Source organism: Oncorhynchus masou, chromosome 17 (genome assembly GCF_036934945.1).
Source record: "Oncorhynchus masou masou isolate Uvic2021 chromosome 17, UVic_Omas_1.1, whole genome shotgun sequence".
Taxonomy (NCBI): domain Eukaryota; kingdom Metazoa; phylum Chordata; class Actinopteri; order Salmoniformes; family Salmonidae; genus Oncorhynchus; species Oncorhynchus masou.
Window position 1 is genome coordinate 1,454,361 of NC_088228.1, and position 18,004 is coordinate 1,472,364.

General features: G+C 41.1%; 1 protein-coding gene across 1 annotated transcript in view; it reads right to left on the minus strand.

Moving 5' to 3' along the window:
- The window catches only part of LOC135558307 (macrophage mannose receptor 1-like), a 67,458-nt gene that overhangs the window by 32,877 nt on the left and 16,577 nt on the right, over positions 1-18,004 (minus strand). The window contains exons 10-14 of the mRNA XM_064992031.1: positions 15,992-16,107; positions 15,221-15,369; positions 13,525-13,724; positions 10,533-10,654; positions 8,303-8,378 (exon numbers count right to left, since the gene is read on the minus strand). Of these exons, the coding sequence (XP_064848103.1) occupies positions 8,303-8,378; positions 10,533-10,654; positions 13,525-13,724; positions 15,221-15,369; positions 15,992-16,107 (663 nt within the window). The remainder of the gene's footprint in view (positions 1-8,302; positions 8,379-10,532; positions 10,655-13,524; positions 13,725-15,220; positions 15,370-15,991; positions 16,108-18,004) is intronic.

An 18,004-nucleotide genomic window follows, 5' to 3' on the forward strand; every position in this document is an offset into this window, starting at 1 on the left:
ACAATCATGAATATTCCTTGAGGAAAAACATCAGCCAACATGGGAGGCAGCTCAGTTGGTAGTGTTCAGGAACAATACCAGCAACACATATTTATAATTAGCAGTAGTAGTAGTGCTAGTAGTATTACTATTAGTAGCAGTATTACTATTAATAGCAGTAGTAGTACGAGTAGTATTACCAGTAGTAGTAGAAGCAGTATTACTATTATTATTATAATTAGAAGTAGTATTGTAATATTACTATTTGTAGTAGTAGTAGTAGTCGTAGTATTACTATTAGTAGTAGTAGTATTACTATTAGTATCAGTATTACTACTAGTAGTAGTAGTATTACTATTAGTACTAGTAGTATTACTATTAGTAGCAGTGTTACTGTTAATAGCAGTAGTAGTAGTATGAGTAGTATTACTAGTAGTAGTAGAAGCAGTATTACTATTATTATTATAATTAGAAGTTGTAGTAGTATTACTATTAGTACTAGTAGTATTACTATTAGTAGCAGTGTTACTGTTAATAGCAGTAGTAGTAGTATGAGTAGTATTACTAGTAGTAGTAGAAGCAGTATTACTAGTATTATTATAATTAGAAGTTGTAGTAGTATTACTATTAGTAGTAGTAGTAGTATCACTAGTAGTAGTCGTATTACTATTAGTAGTGGTAGTATTACTATTAGTAGTGGTAGTGGTATTACCATTAGTGGTGGTAGTAGTAGTATAACTATTAGTAGTAGTATGACTATTGATGGTAGTAGTATTGCTATTAGTAGTAGTAGTAGTAGACAATTGTGTAGCCTAGAGCGATTTTCTAGGTTAGCTAGCCAGCTATTGTCGTTCTTTTAAAGTAACTTAACGCAATCAACCTGCTAGCTAGCCAGCTAGCAGCACTGTAGAAACTATTACACTCGACGGAACGACTTGATTAGTGTAGTGTCAACATCGCAGCCACTACCAGCTAGCCTACTCCAGCAGCACTGTATCATTTCAATCATTTTAGTCAATAAGATTCTTGCTACGTAAGCTTAACTTTCTGAACATTCGAGACGTGTAGTCCACTTGTCATTCCAATCTCCTTTGCATTAGCGTAGCCTCTTCTGTACCCTGTTAACTATGTGTCTATCTATCCCTGTTCTCTCCTCTCTGCACAGACCATACAAACGCTCCACACCGCGTGGCCGCGGCCACCCTAATCTGGTGGTCCCAGCGCGCACGACCCACGTGGAGTTCCTGGTCTCCGGTAGCCTCTGGAACTGCCGATCTGCAGCCAACAAGGCAGAGTTCATCTCAGCCTATGCCTCCCTCCAGTCCCTCGACTTCCTGGCACTGACGGAAACATGGATCACCACAGATAACACTGCTACTCCTACTGCTCTCTCTTCGTCCGCCCACGTGTTCTCGCACACCCCGAGAGCTTCTGGTCAGCGGGGTGGTGGCACCGGGATCCTCATCTCTCCCAAGTGGTCATTCTCTCTCTCTCCCCTTACCCATCTATCTATCGCCTCCTTTGAATTCCATGCTGTCACAGTTACCAGCCCTTTCAAGCTTAACATCCTTATCATTTATCGCCCTCCAGGTTCCCTCGTAGAGTTCATCAATGAGCTTGATGCCTTGATAAGCTCCTTTCCTGAGGACGGCTCACCTCTCACAGTCCTGGGCGACTTTAACCTCCCCACGTCTACCTTTGACTCATTCCTCTCTGCCTCCTTCTTTCCACTCCTCTCCTCTTTTGACCTCACCCTCTCACCTTCCCCCCTACTCACAAGGCAGGCAATACGCTCGACCTCATCTTTACTAGATGCTGTTCTTCCACTAACCTCACTGCAACTCCCTCCAAGTCTCCGACCACTACCTTGTATCCTTTTCCCTCTCGCTCTCATCCAACACTTCCCACACTGCCCCTACTCGGATGGTATCGCGCCGTCCCAACCTTCGCTCTCTCTCCCACGCTACTCTTTCCTCTTCCATCCTATCATCTCTTCCCTCTGCTCATACCTTCTCCAACCTTTCTCCTGATTCTGCCTCCTCAACCCTCCTCTCTTCCCTTTCTGCATCCTTTGACTCTCTATGTCCCCTATCCTCCAGGCCGGCTCGGTCCTCCCCTCCCGCTCCGTGGCTCGATGACTCATTGCGAGCTCACAGAACAGAGCTCCGGGCAGCCGAGCGGAAATGGAGGAAAACTCGCCTCCCTGCGGACCTGGCATCCTTTCACTCCCTCCTCTCTACATTTTCCTCCTCTGTCTCTGCTGCTAAAGCCACTTTCTACCACTCTAAATTCCAAGCATCTGCCTCTAACCCTAGGAAGCTCTTTGCCACCTTCTCCTCCCTCCTGAATCCTCCTCCCCCTCCCCCCTCCTCCCTCTCTGCAGATGACTTCGTCAACCATTTTGAAAAGAAGGTCGACGACATCCGATCCTCGTTTGCTAAGTCAAACGACACCGCTGGTTCTGCTCACACTGCCCTACCCTGTGCTCTGACCTCTTTCTCCCCTCTCTCTCCAGATGAAATCTCGCTTCTTGTGACGGCCGGCCGCCCAACAACCTGCCCGCTCGACCCTATCCCCTCCTCTCTTCTCCAGACCATTTCCGGGGACCTTCTCCCTTACCTCACCTCGCTCATCAACTCATCCCTGACCGCTGGCTACGTCCCTTCCGTCTTCAAGAGAGCGAGAGTTGCACCCCTTCTGAAAAAACCTACACTCGATCCCTCCGATGTCAACAACTACAGACCAGTATCCCTTCTTTCTTTTCTCTCCAAAACTCTTGAACGTGCCGTCCTTGGCCAGCTCTCCCGCTATCTCTCTCAGAATGACCTTCTTGATCCAAATCAGTCAGGTTTCAAGACTAGTCATTCAACTGAGACTGCTCTTCTCTGCATCACGGAGGCGCTCCGCACTGCTAAAGCTAACTCTCTCTCCTCTGCTCGCATCCTTCTAGACCTATCGGCTGCCTTCGATACTGTGAACCATCAGATCCTCCTCTCCACCCTCTCCGAGTTGGGCATCTCCGGCGCGGCCCACGCTTGGATTGCGTCCTACCTGACAGGTCGCTCCTACCAGGTGGCGTGGCGAGAATCTGTCTCCTCGCCACGCGCTCTCACCACTGGTGTCCCCCAGGGCTCTGTTCTAGGCCCTCTCCTATTCTCGCTATACACCAAGTCACTTGGCTCTGTCATAACCTCACATGGTCTCTCCTATCATTGCTATGCAGACGACACACAATTAATCTTCTCCTTTCCCCTTCTGATGACCAGGTGGCGAATCGCATCTCTGCATGTCTGGCAGACATATCAGTGTGGATGACGGATCACCACCTCAAGCTGAACCTCGGCAAGACGGAGCTGCTCTTCCTCCCGGGGAAGGACTGCCCGTTCCATGATCTCGCCATCACGGTTGACAACTCCATTGTGTCCTCCTCCCAGAGCGCTAAGAACCTTGGCGTGATCCTGGACAACACCCTGTCGTTCTCAACCAACATCATGGCGGTGGCCCGTTCCTGTAGGTTCATGCTTTACAACATCCGCAGAGTACGACCCTGCCTCACACAGGAAGCGGCGCAGGTCCTAATCCAGGCACTTGTCATCTCCCGTCTGGATTACTGCAACTCGCTGTTGGCTGGGCTCCCTGCCTGTGCCATTAAATCCCTACAACTCATCCAGAACGCCGCAGCCCGTCTGGTGTTCAACCTTCCCAAGTTCTCTCACGTCACCCCGCTCCTCCGCTCTCTCCACTGGCTTCCAGTTGAAGCTCGCATCCGCTACAAGACCATGGTGCTTGCCTACGGAGCTGTGAGGGGAACGGCACCGCAGTACCTCCAGGCTCTGATCAGGCCCTACACCCAAGCAAGGGCACTGCGTTCATCCACCTCTGGCCTGCTCGCCTCCCTACCATTGAGGAAGTACAGTTCCCGTTCAGCCCAGTCAAAACTGTTCGCTGCTCTGGCCCCCCAATGGTGGAACAAACTCCCTCACGACGCCAGGACAGCGGAGTCAATCACCACCTTCCGGAGACACCTGAAACCCCACCTCTTCAAGGAATACCTAGGATAGGATAAGTAATCCTTCTCACCACCCCCCTTAATGATTTAGATGCACTATTGTAAAGTGGCTGTTCCACTGGATGTCAGAAGGTGAATTCACCAATTTGTAAGTCGCTCTGGATAAGAGCGTCTGCTAAATTACTTAAATGTAAAAATGTAAATGTAGTACTATTAGTAGTAGTAGTATTACTATTAGTAGCAGTATTGCTATTAGTAGTAGTAGTAGTAGTAATATTGCCATTTGTAGTAGTATTACTATTAGTAGTAGCAGTAGTAGTATTACTATTGGTAGCAGTAGTAGTATTACTATTAGTAGAAGTAGTAGTAGTCTTACATTTAGTAGTAGTAGTATTAGTAGTATTGGTAGTAGTATTACCATTAGTAGCAGTATTAGTATTAGTAGTATTACTATTAGTAGTAGTAGTACTACTATTAATAGCAGTGTTACTGTTAATAGCAGTAGTAGTAGTACGAGTAGTATTACCAGTAGTAGTAGAAGCAGTATTACTATTATTATTATAATTAGAAGTCGTAGTAGTATTACTATTAGTAGTAGCAGTATTACTATTAGTAGTTGTAGTATTACTATTATTAGTAGTAGTATTACTATTAGTAGTAGTAGTATTACTATTAATAGCAGTATTACTGTTAATAGCAGTAGTAGTAGTACGAGTAGTATTAGCAGTAGTAGTAGTATGAGTAGTATTACCAGTAGTAGTAGAAGCAGTATTACTATTATTATTATAATTAGAAGTCGTAGTAGTATTACTATTAGTAGTAGCAGTATTACTATTAGTAGCAGTATTACTGTTAATAGCAGTCGTAGTACGAGTAGTATTACTATTTGTAGCAGGATTACTATTAGTAGTAGTAGTAGTAGTATTACTATTAGTAGCAGTATTATTATTATTAGTAGTAGTAGTAGTGGTATTACTATTAGTAGTAGTAGTAGTAGTATTACTATTAGTAGCAGTATTATTATTATTATTATTATTAGTAGTAGTAGTAGTAGTATTACTATTAGTAGTAGTAGTAGTATTACTATTAGTAGCAGTATTATTATTAGTAGTAGTAGTATTACTATTAGTAGCAGTATTACTATTAGTAGCAGTATTACTATTAGTAGTGGTAGTAGTATTACCATTAGTAGTGGTAGTAGTAGTATAACTATTAGTAGTAGTAGTACTATTCGTAGTAATAGTAGTAGTAGTATTCCTATTACTAGTAGTAGTAGTAATATTTCCATTAGTAGTAGTATTACTATTAGTAGTAGTAGTAGTATTACTATTAGTAGAAGTAGTAGTAGTATTACTATTAGTAGTAGTAGTATTAGTACTATTGGTAGTAGTATTATCATTAGTAGCAGTATTCGTAGTAGTAGTAGTAGTATTACTATTAGTAGTCGTAGTATTACTATTAGTAGTAGTATTACTAGTAGTATTATTAGTAGTAGTATTATTATTATTTTTAGTAGTAGTAGTATTACTGTTAGTAGTAGTAGTAATGTTACTATTGCTAGCAGTATTACTATTAGTAGTAGTACTACTATTAGTAGTAGTAGTATTACTATTAGTAGTACTAGTATTACTATTACTAGCAGTATTACTATTAGTAGTAGTATTGCTATTAGTGGTAGTTGTCGTAGTAGTAGTAGTATTAGAAGCAGTGGTAGCAGTAGTAGTCGTATTAGTTGCAGTATTACTATTAGTAGCAGTAGTAGTAGAATTTATATTAGGAGTAGTAGAAGTATTACTAATAGTAGCAGTAGTAGTTTTACTTTTAGTTGTAGTAGTATTACTATTACTGGCAGTATTACTATTAGTAGTAGTATTACTATTAGTAGTAGTAGTATTTATTTTAGGAGTAGTAGCATTACTAATAGTAGCAGTAGTAGTAGTAGTATTACTTTTAGTTGTAGTAGTATTTCTATTAGAAGTAGTGGTAGTATTTATATTAGTAATAGTAGTATTTCTAGTCATGGTATTATTTTAGTTGTAGTAGTTGTAATACTATTAGTAGTAGTAGTAGTAGTCAGTAGCAGTAGCAGTATTACTATTAGTAGAAGTAGTAGTAGTAGTAGTAGTAGTAGTATTACTTTTTGTAGTAGTAGAAGTAGTATTGCAATTAATAGCAGTATTACTAATAGTAGTAGTAGTAGTATTATTACTATTAGTAGTAGAATTACTATCAGTAGCAGTATTACTATTAGTAGCAGTAGTAGTAGTAGTAGTATTACTTTTTGTAGTAGTAGAAGTAGTATTGCAATTAATAGCAGTATTACTAATAGTAGTAGTAGTAGTATTATTACTATTAGTAGTAGAATTACTATCAGTAGCAGTATTACTATTAGTAGCAGTAGTAGTAGTATTACTATTAGTAGCAGTAGTAGTAGTATTACTATTAGCAGCAGTAGTAGTAGTAGTAGATTTACTATAAGTAGCAGTATTACTATTTGTAGCAGAAATTATGCCAGTAGTAGTAGTATATCTAATTATATTAGGAGTAATAGTATTACTATTGCCATTATACATATAATTAGTAGTAGTAGTAGTAGTATTCAAAGCAGTAGTAGTAGTATTACTATTCTAAGTAGTAGTAGTAGTAGCATTACTATTAGTAGTGGAAGTAGTAGTATTACTAGTATTAGCAGTAGTAGAAGTATTACTATTAGTAGCAGTAGTAGCATTACTATTTGTCACAGTAGTAGTAGTAGTAGTATTACTAGTAGTGGCAGTAGTATTACTACTAGTATTATAGTAGTATTACTACTAGTATTATATTATAGTAGTAGAGGTAGAAGTATTACCATTAGTAGTAGTAGTAGTAATACTTATACTAGTAGAAGTATTACTATTAGTATTATACTGAGTAGTAGTACTAGTATTAGGAGTAGTAGCAGTATTACTATTATTAGTAGTGGTAGTATTACTAGTAGTAGTAGCAGTAGTATTACTAGTATTACTATTCGTATTACTATATATAATTAGTAGTAGTACTAGTATTAGTAGTAGTATTACTATTTGTAGTAGTAGTAGTAGTATTTCTGTTAGTAGTAGTAGTAGTATTACTATTATTATTTATATTTTAGAAGTAGTAGTAGTAATAGTAGTATTATTATTAGTAACAGTATTACTATTAGTAGTAGTATTACTACTAGTATTATAATTAGTAGTAGTAGTAATATTACTATTAGTATTACTAGTAGTAGTAGTATTACTAGTAGTAGTAGTATTACTACTAGTATTATAATTAGTAGTCGTAGTAATATTACTATTAGTATTATAAGTAGTTGTAGTAGTATTACTAGTAGTAGTAGTAGTAGTAGTATCACTATTAGTAGTAGTAGTATTACTATTAGTAGCAGTATTACTATTAGTAGTAGTAGTAGTCGTAATATTACTATTAGTATTATAAGTAGTTGTAGTAGTATTACTAGTAGTAGTAGTAGTATCACTATTAGTAGTAGTAGTATTACTATTAGTAGCAGTATTACTATTAGTAGTAGTAGTAGTCGTAATATTACTATTAGTATTATAAGTAGTTGTAGTAGTATTACTAGTAGTAGTAGTATTAGTAGTGGTATTACTATTAGTATTATAAGTAGTTGTAGTAGTATTACTATTAGTAGCAGTATTACTATTAGTAGTAGTAGTAGTCATAATATTACTATTAGTATTATAAGTAGTTGTAGTAGTATTACTAGTAGTAGTAGTATTAGTAGTGTATTACTATTAGTAGTAGTAGTAGTCGTAATATTACTATTAGTATTATAAGTAGTTGTAGTAGTATTACTAGCAGTAGTAGTATTAGTAGTGGTATTACTATTAGTATTATAAGTAGTTGTAGTAATATTACTAGTAGTAGTAGTATTAGTAGTGGTATTACTATTAGTATTATAAGTAGTTGTAGTAGTATTACTATTAGTAGCAGTATTACTATTAGTAGTAGTAGTAGTCATAATATTACTATTAGTATTATAAGTAGTTGTAGTAGTATTACTAGTAGTAGTAGTATTAGTAGTGGTATTACTATTAGTAGTAGTAGTAGTAGTCGTAATATTACTATTAGTATTATAAGTAGTTGTAGTAGTATTACTAGCAGTAGTAGTATTAGTAGTGGTATTACTATTAGTAGTAGTAGTAGTCGTAATATTACTATTAGTATTATAAGTAGTTGTAGTAGTATTACTAGTAGTAGTAGTATTAGTAGTGGTATTACTATTAGTATTATAATTAGTAGTAGTATTTGTATTATTATGTGAACATAACTCACTGGCGACCCATCAGTCCAGGCGTAGCCAGCGTTGGGATCCTGAGCACTCAGACCGATCCAGGAAGTCCCACCATGGCTAATGTATACAAAACAATACTGTATTATCACCATGGTTACGGTATCCAGAACAATACTACATTATCACATATTATCCAGCAAACAGCTGGAGGCAGGGCTTGCTCCTATAGAGCTCCATTTTTATGGAACGGTCTGCCTACCCATGTAAGAGACGCAAACTCGGTCTCAACCTTTAAGTCTTTACTGAAGACTCATCTCTTCAGTGGGTCATATGATGAGTGTAGTCTGGCCCAGGAGTGTGAAGGTGAACGGAAAGGCTCTGGAGCAACGAACCGCCCTTGCTGTCTCTGCCTGGCAGGTTCCCATCTTTCCACTGGGATTCTCTGCCTCTCACCCTATTACAGGGGCTGAGTCACTGGCTTACTGGGGCTCTTTCATACCATCACAAGGAGGGGTGCGTCACTTGAGTGGGTTGAGTCACTGATGTGATCTTCCTGTCTGCGTTGGCACCCCCCCTTGGGTTGTGCCGTGGCAGAGATCTTTGTGGGCTATACTCTGCCTTGTCTCAGGATGGTAAGTTGGTCGTTAAAGATATCCCTCTAGTAGTATGGGGGCTGTGCTTTGGCAAAGTGGGTGGGGTTATATCCTTCCTGTTTGGCCCTGTCCGGGGGTATCATCGGATGGGGCCACAGTGTCTCCTGACCCCTCCTGTCTCAGCCTCCAGTATTTATACTGCAGGAGTTTATGTGTCGGGGGGCTAGAGTCAGTTTGTTATATCTGGAGTACTTCTCCTGTCCTATTCGGTGTCCTGTGTGAATCTAAGTGTGCGTTCTCTAATTCTCTCCTTCTCTCGTTCTTTCTCCCTCTCGGAGGACCTGAGCCCTAGGACCATGCCTCAGGATTACCTGGCATGATGACTCCTTGCTGTCCCCAGTCCACCTGGCCGTGCTGCTGCTCCAGTTTCAACTGTTCTGCCTGCGGCTATGGAACCCTGACCTGTTCACCGGATGTGCTACCTGTCCCAGACCTATTATTTGACCATGCTGGTCATTTATGAACATTTGAACATCTTGGCCATGTTCTGTTGTAATCTCCATCCGGCACAGCCAGAAGAGGACTGGCCACCCCTCATAGCCTGGTTCCTCTCTCGGTTTCTTCCTAGGTTTTGGCCTTTCTAAGAAGTTTTTCCTAGCCAACGTGCTTCAACACCTGCATTGCTTGCTTTTTGGGGTTTTAGGCTGGGTTTCTGTTCAGCACTTAGAGATATCAGCTGATGTAAGAAGGGCTTTATAAATAAATTTGATTTGGCTACAGTATCCAAAACAATAATATAGTATCACCATGGTTACGGTATCCAGAACAATACTATATTATCACCATGGCTACAGTATCCAGAACAATACTATATTATCACCATGGCTACGGTATCCAAAACATTACTATTTTATTACCTTTTCTACGGTATCCAAAACATTACTATATTATCACCATAGCTATGGTATCCAAAACATTACTATATTATCACCATGGCAGGGAATACAACTTCTGTCAGTGTGAGTTGGCAGTATTACATTATTGGTATGTCGGGGGCCCCACCTAGTGGACAAGGTTTGAGAAACCTGGAAGAAGCTGGAAATAGAACTGTCACATACTGCAACAAACATGTTATTTAACCTGTATAGGAAACAAACATGTAATTAAACCTTTATAGGCAACAAACATGTAATTAAACCTTTATAGGCAACAAACATGTAATTAAACCTTTATAGGCAACAAACATGTTATTTAACCTGTATAGGAAACAAACATGTTATTTAACCTGTATAGGAAACAAACATGTTATTAAACCTGTATAGGAAACAAACATGTTATTAAACCTGTATGGGAAACAAACATGTAATTAATCCTTTATATGCAACAAACATGTAATTAATCCTTTATATGCAACAAACATGTAATTAAACCTTTATAGGCAACAAACATGTAATTAACCCTTTATAGGTAACAAACATGTTATTAAATGTAAATGTAAACCTTTATAGGCAACAAACATGTAATTAACCCTGTATAGGAAACAAACATGTTATTAAACCTGTATATGTTGACTCTTTGGATCCTAGATTAAGACCTGTCGAAGATTATTGGGGGCTGGAGCCGTTGCTAACCGATAAAGGTGTGAATTGGAATATCTGAGTGAGGTTGAAGAACTTACACATGATGCATAGACTGGAGGTCCGTAGAACTGTGGATGCTGAGTAGGGCTCCTCCAATCACCCTGCAGAAGTCCCGAGCCTCAAACCAGGTCTTCTCATCTTTGCGAGGCCCTGTAAAGAACTGGACCAGACAGACAACCTATTCAGTGCAGACCAGAGCGCTATGGGTAGTGCACTACTTTTGACCAGAGCCCTATGGGATAGTGCCTACTTCAGACCAGAGCCCTATGGGTAGTGCACTACTTCAGACCAGAGCCCTATGGGTAGTGCACTACTTTAGACCAGAGCCCCATGGACACTACACAGGGAAAAGACTATCATTTAACCTCTTACATCTATGGGGGCGCTATTTCATTTTTAGATGAAAAACGTTCCCGTTTTAAACAAGATATTTTGTCCCAAAAAGATGCTCGACTATGCATATAATTGATAGCTTTCGAAAGAAAACACTCTGACGTGTCCAGAAATACCAAGATATTCTCTGTGCGTGCCCTAGAACGTGAGCTTCAGGCAAAACCAAGATGAGATGGCATCCAGGAAATGACAAGGATTTTTGAGGCTCTGTTTTCCATTGTCTCCTTATATGGCTGTGAATGCGAGAGGAATGAGTCAACCCTTTCTGTCGTTTCCCCAAGGTGTCTGCAGCATTGTGACGTATTTGTAGGCAGATCATTGGAAGATTGACCATAACAGACCACATTTACCACGTGTCCGCCCGGTGTCCTGCGCCGAAATTGGTGCGCAAAAGTCACCTGCCAGTATTTTTCCATGCGATACAGAGAGAAAAGCAAGCTTCCACGAACTGCATATCAATGAAGAGATATGTAAAAAAACACCTTGAGGATTGATTCCAAACAACGTTTGCCATGTTTCGGTCGATATTATGTAGTTAATCCGGAAAAAGTTTTACGTTGTAGGTGACTGAATTTTTGGTTCGTTTCGGTAGCCAGACTCAATGTAGAAAACGGAACGATTTCTCCTACACACAGACGCTTTCAGGAAAAACTGCGCATTTGGTATGTAACTGAGAGTCTCCTCATTGAAAACATCAGAAGCTCTTCAAAGGTAAATGATTTTATTTATTTGGTTATCTGGTTTTTGTGAAAATGTTGCGTGCTAAATGCTACTCAAAATGCTATGCTAGCTTTGCATACTCTTACACAAATTAGTCAATTTCTATGGTTCAAAAGCATATTTTGAAAATCTGAGATGACAGTGTTGTTAAGAAAAGGCTAAGCTTGAGAGCAGACACATTATTTTCATTTTATTTGCGATTTTCAGAAATCGTTAACGTTGCGTTATGCTAATGAGCCTGAGGCTTTAGTCACAAACCCGGATCCGGGATGGGGAGTTTCAAGAAGTTAAGACACAGACTGTCTCTGGATCATGATCTGTTACCATTAGGAAGAGATCCTTATATTACAGACTGTCTCTGGATCATGATCTGTTACCATTAGGAAGAGATCCTTATATTACAGACTGTCTCTGGATCATGATCTGTTACCGTTAGGAAGAGATCCTTATATTACAGACTGTCTCTGGATCATGATCCGTTACCATTAGGAAGAGATCCTTATATTACAGACTGTCTCTGGATCATGATCTGTTACCATTAGGAAGAGATCCTTATATTACAGACTGTCTCTGGATCATGATCTGTTACCATTAGGAAGAGATCCTTATATTACAGACTGTCTCTGGATCATGATCCGTTACCATTAGGAAGAGATCCTTATATTACAGACTGTCTCTGGATCATGATCCGTTACCATTAGGAAGAGATCCTTATATTACAGACTGTCTCTGGATCATGATCTGTTACCGTTAGGAAGAGATCCTTATATTACAGACTGTCTCTGGATCATGATCCGTTACCATTAGGAAGAGATCCTTATATTACAGACTGTCTCTGGATCATGATCTGTTACCATTAGGAAGAGATCCTTATATTACAGACTGTCTCTGGATCATGATCTGTTACCGTTAGGAAGAGATCCTTATATTACAGACTGTCTCTGGATCATGATCCGTTACCGTTAGGAAGAGATCCTTATATTACAGACTGTCTCTGGATCATGATCCGTTACCGTTAGGAAGAGATCCTGAAGTAACGACAAACCAGGTCATTGTCCTAAATGACCTATAACCTCTGTAGATCAGGTGGTAGGACATGGTGCTTGCCAGACCAGGATAGTGGGTTTGATTCCCGAGACCACCCATACTGTAAAATGTATGCATGTATGACTGGATAAAAGCGTCTCCTAAATGTCAGATATTATTATGTTGCTATATTGTAGAACCTGGCTGTATAGATGTCAAATGAGGAGGAACAACATTCAAACATCTTCGGGATCGGTGTCCCTTCCACGGGACGGTTGAGCTAACGTAGGCTAATGCGATTAGCATGAGGTTGTTAGTAACAAGAACATTTCCCAGGATATAGACATATCTGATATTGGCAGAAAGCTTAAATTCTTGTTATTAATCATCAAACTGCACTGTCCAATTTACAGTAGCTATTACAGTGAAATAATACCATGCTATTGTTTGAGGAGAGTACACAATTTTGAACAAGAAAAGTTATTAATAAACAAATTAGGCAGAAATGCAATGGTTCATTGGATCAGTCTAAAACTATGGAATACACTGATGCCATCTAGTGGCTAAAATCTAAATTGTACCTGGGCTGGAATAATAAATGATGGTCATTTCAAAGATGATGGTACAAAACAAATACAAAAGAACGGATGGTTTTTCTTTGGTACCAGATCTAATGTGTTATATTCTCCTACATTCCTTTCACATTTCCACATTTTCAAATGGTACCAAGAATATGCATATCCTTGCTTCAGGGCCTGAGCAACAGGAAGTAAGACTTGTCATTGTAGGAGAAAATTGAAAAAAGGGGCTTATCCTTAAGAGGTTTTAACTCCTCTAGAGGTTGTTACTACACTCATAATACATTATAGTTTCATTCTAAGTTATGTCTACCTTGAAGCAGTAGTTCCGAGACCCCACAGGAAACCAGCCCTCATGGCACCTGGGAGGGACAGGTGTGATTGGTTCTGGTGTGGGCCCCACTCCTTCTGCCAGGTGTTTACAGATATACTTCTCCTGATTGGTGCAGCTCAGCACATCCCATAATCCAGCGAGAGTCCCTGTTGTCATGGCCACACAACCCTGTCGACTGCCTGAGGTCAAAGTTGACGCAAAGAGAGAACACAAATACAGAGGAACATTCAGGTTCACAGCTAAGATCACCTATTACCATGTTCAATGATATTCAGATATATAGAACTGTAGTATGAAACTCCTACTATAGAACTGTAGTGAGACTCCTACTATAGAACTGTAGTGAGACTCCTACTATAGAACTGTAGTGAGACTCCTACTATAGAACTGTAGTGAGACTCCTACTATAGAACTGTAGTGAGACTCCTACTATAGAACCGTAGTGAGACTCCTACTATAGAACTGTAGTGAGACTCCTAATATAGAACTGTAGTGAGACTCCAACAATAGAACTGGAGTGAGACTCCAACAATAGAACTGGAGTGAGACTCCTACTATAGAACTGTAGTGAGACTCCTAATATAGAACTGTAGTGAGACTCCTACTATAGAACTGGAGTGAGACTCCTACTATAGAACTGTAGTGAGACTCCTACTATAGAACTGTAGTCAGACTCATACTATAGAACTGTAGTGAGACTCCAACAATAGAACTGGAGTGAGACTCCTACTATAGAACTGGAGTGAGACTCCTACTATAGAACTGTAGTGAGACTCCTACAAATAGAACTGTAGTGAGACTCCAACTATAGAACTGTAGTCAGACTCCTACTATAGAACTGTAGTGAGACTCCAACAATAGAACTGGAGTGAGACTCCAACTATAGAACTGTAGTGAGACTCCTACTATAGAACTGTAGTGAGACTCCAACTATAGAACTGTAGTGAGACTCCTACTATAGAACTGTAGTGAGACTCCTACTATAGAACTGTAGTGAGACTCCTACTATAGAACTGTAGTGAGACTCCTACTATAGAACTGTAGTGAGACTCCTACTATAGAACTGGAGTGAGACTCCTACTATAGAACTGTAGTCAGACTCCTAATATAGAACTGTAGTGAGACTCCTACTATAGAACTGTAGTGAGACTCCTACTATAGAACTGGAGTGAGACTCCTACTATAGAACTGTAGTCAGACTCCTAATATAGAACTGTAGTGAGACTCCTACTATAGAACTGTAGTGAGACTCCTAATATAGAACTGTAGTGAGACTCCTACTATAGAACTGTAGTGAGACTCCTACTATAGAACTGTAGTGAGACTCCTGGCATCTGTCACTACAATATATAGTATTATTATATATCTCTGAGGTTGTCCTCTACCTGGCATCTGTCACTACAATATATAGTATTATTATATATCTCTGAGGTTGTCCTCTACCTGGCATCTGTCACTACAATATATAGTATTATTATATATCTCTGAGGTTGTCCTCTACCTGGCATCTGTCACTACAATATATAGTATTATTATATATCTCTGAGGTTGTCCTCTACCTGGCATCTGTCACTACAATATATAGTATTATAATATATATCTGAGGTTGTCCTCTACCTGGCATCTGTCACTACAATATTTAGTATTATTATATATCTCCATCGTTGTCCTATACCTGGCATCTGTGCGTTCCAGTGGGTGTACCTGACCCTGTTGCTGTTCGTCCAGCTGAAGAAGTCGATGTGTTTCTGGTTGGAGAGACCGATCCAGAAGTGTTGCTCTGGCCTGGACCCAACCAGGCTGATCAGGAAAGCATTATCCAATCTGGGCACATCATTATGAGGCATTATCATTCTAACATTATCCACCCTGGACACATCATTATGAAAACATTATCATTATAACATTATACACCCTGGACACATTATTGTGAAAACATTATCATTATAACATTATACACCCTGGACACATTATTGTGAAAACATTATCGTTCTAACATTATCCACCCTGGACACATTATTGTGAGACATTATCATAATAACATTATCCACCCTGGAGACATTATTATGAAAACATTATCATTATAACATTATACACCCTGGACACATTATTATGAAAACATTATCATTCTGACATTATCCACCCTGGACACATTATCATTATAACAATATTGAAACATTATGGTTAAAGGTATATTTTACTCAAAAACTCTATTTTAGCATTTGGTCCTTTAGTCCACTGTTAATGCCCTAAAATGGTGTCAGCAGCCGAGGGTTCAAGATGGAGCACTTTCAGTATAGAGCAAAAACTGTGATGACATAACAGTGGACCAAATAAGATATACATTATAATGGAACTTGGTCCACCCTGAACTCATTATCATTAGACAATGTATTATCGACCCATATTTTTGATAAAGAGAAGTATATCCGGGTTTCGTTCCTACCTGCTAGAAACATCTGCCAAATATGACTGTGAGCTCTTGCATGTCTCTTTGGCCTCATCAAAGGTCTTGATCTCTGGTCCCACAAAGTAGCAGAAGGAGCCGTGCCTGGTCCAATGCTTCAGAGAGGCAAACAGGGTCAGAAACAGCTGTTAGGCTGTTGAGCTGGTCTTGGTGTAAGGCTGGTCATGTATCACATCAACACCATTATACCAGAAATCCTGTTGTATTCAGCGCACGTGACCAATTACATTTCATTTGATTAGATTTTTGATGTAAATGTTGATTATCTACCAACCCAGGGACTACAGTTGACAACTAACTAGCTGACTAAATCTTGCACATTTAGAGAACTTTCCGGTGGGGAGAGCCATATATGTGGCTGTTCCTGAGAACAGCAGCGCTATAGAGCATGACCTCTGCTCTCCCTGGCTGACCTCTGCTCTCCCTGGCTGACCTCTGCTCTATAGCGCTGACCTCTGCTCTCCCTGGCTGACCTCTGCTCTATAGCACTGACCTCTGCTCTCCCTGGCTGACCTCTGCTCTATAGCACTGACCGTTGCTCTCTCTGGACTGACCTCTGTTCTATAGCGCTGACCTCTGCTCTCCCTGGCTGACCTCTGCTCTATAGCGCTGACCTCTGCTCTATAGCGCTGACCTCTGCTCTATAGCACTGACCTCTGCTCTCCCTGCCTGACCTCTGCTCTCCCTGGCTGACCTCTGCTCTATAGCACTGACCTCTGCTCTCTCTGGACTGACCTCTGTTCTATAGCGCTGACCTCTGCTCTCCCTGACTGACCTCTGCTCTATAGCGCTGACCTCTGCTCAATAGCGCTGACCTCTGCTCTATAGCACTGACCTCTGCTCTCTCTGGACTGACCTCTGTTCTATAGCGCTGACCTCTGCTCTCTCTGGACTGACCTCTGTTCTATAGCGCTGACCTCTGCTCTATAGCGCTGACCTCTGCTCTCCCTGGCTGACCTCTGCTCTCCCTGGCTGACCTCTGCTCTATAGCACTGACCTCTGCTCTCTCTGGACTGACCTCTGTTCTATAGCGCTGACCTCTGCTCTCCCTGGCTGACCTCTGCTCTATAGCACTGACCTCTGCTCAATAGCGCTGACCTCTGCTCTATAGCGCTGACCTCTGCTCTCCCTGGCTGACCTCTGCTCTATAGCGCTGACTGACCTATAGCCCTGAACTCTCTCTCTGGCTGACCTATGTTCTATAGCGCTGACCTCTGCTCTATAGCGCTGACCTCTGCTCTCCCTGGCTGACCTCTGCTCTATAGCCCTCTGAACTCTGCTCTCCCTGGCTGCTCTATAGCGCTGACCTCTGCTCTCCCTGGCTGACCTCTGCTCTATAGCGCTGACCTCTGCTGCTGACCTCTGCTCTGACCTCTGCTCTATAGCGCTGACCTCTGCTCTCCCTGGCTGACCTCTGCTCTATAGCCCTGACCTCTGCTGGCTGACCTCTGCTCTATAGCGCTGACCTCTGCTCTATAGCGCTGACCTCTGCTCTCCCTGGCTGACCTCTGCTCTATAGCACTGACCTCTGCTCTCCTGGCTGATCTCTGCTCTCCCTGGCTGACCTATGTTCTATAGCGCTGACCTCTGCTCTATAGCCCTGACCTCTGCTCTCCCTGGCTGACCTCTGCTCTATAGCACTGACCTCTGCTCTCTCTGGCTGATCTCTGCTCTCCCTGGCTGACCTCTGCTCTATAGCGCTGATAGCGCTGACCTCTGCTCTCCCTGGCTGACCTCTGCTCTATAGCGCTGACCTCTGCTCTCTCCTGGCTGACCTCTGCTCTATGGCTGACCTCTGCTCTATAGCGCTGACCTCTGCTCTCCCTGGCTGACCTGCTCTCCCCCTGGCTGACCTCTGCTCTATAGCGCTGACCTCTGTTCTCCCTGGCTGACCTCAGCACTATAGCGCTGACCTCTGCTCTATAGCGCTGACCTCTGCTCTATAGCGCTGACCTCTGCTCTATAGCGCTGACCTCTGCTCTCCCTGGCTGA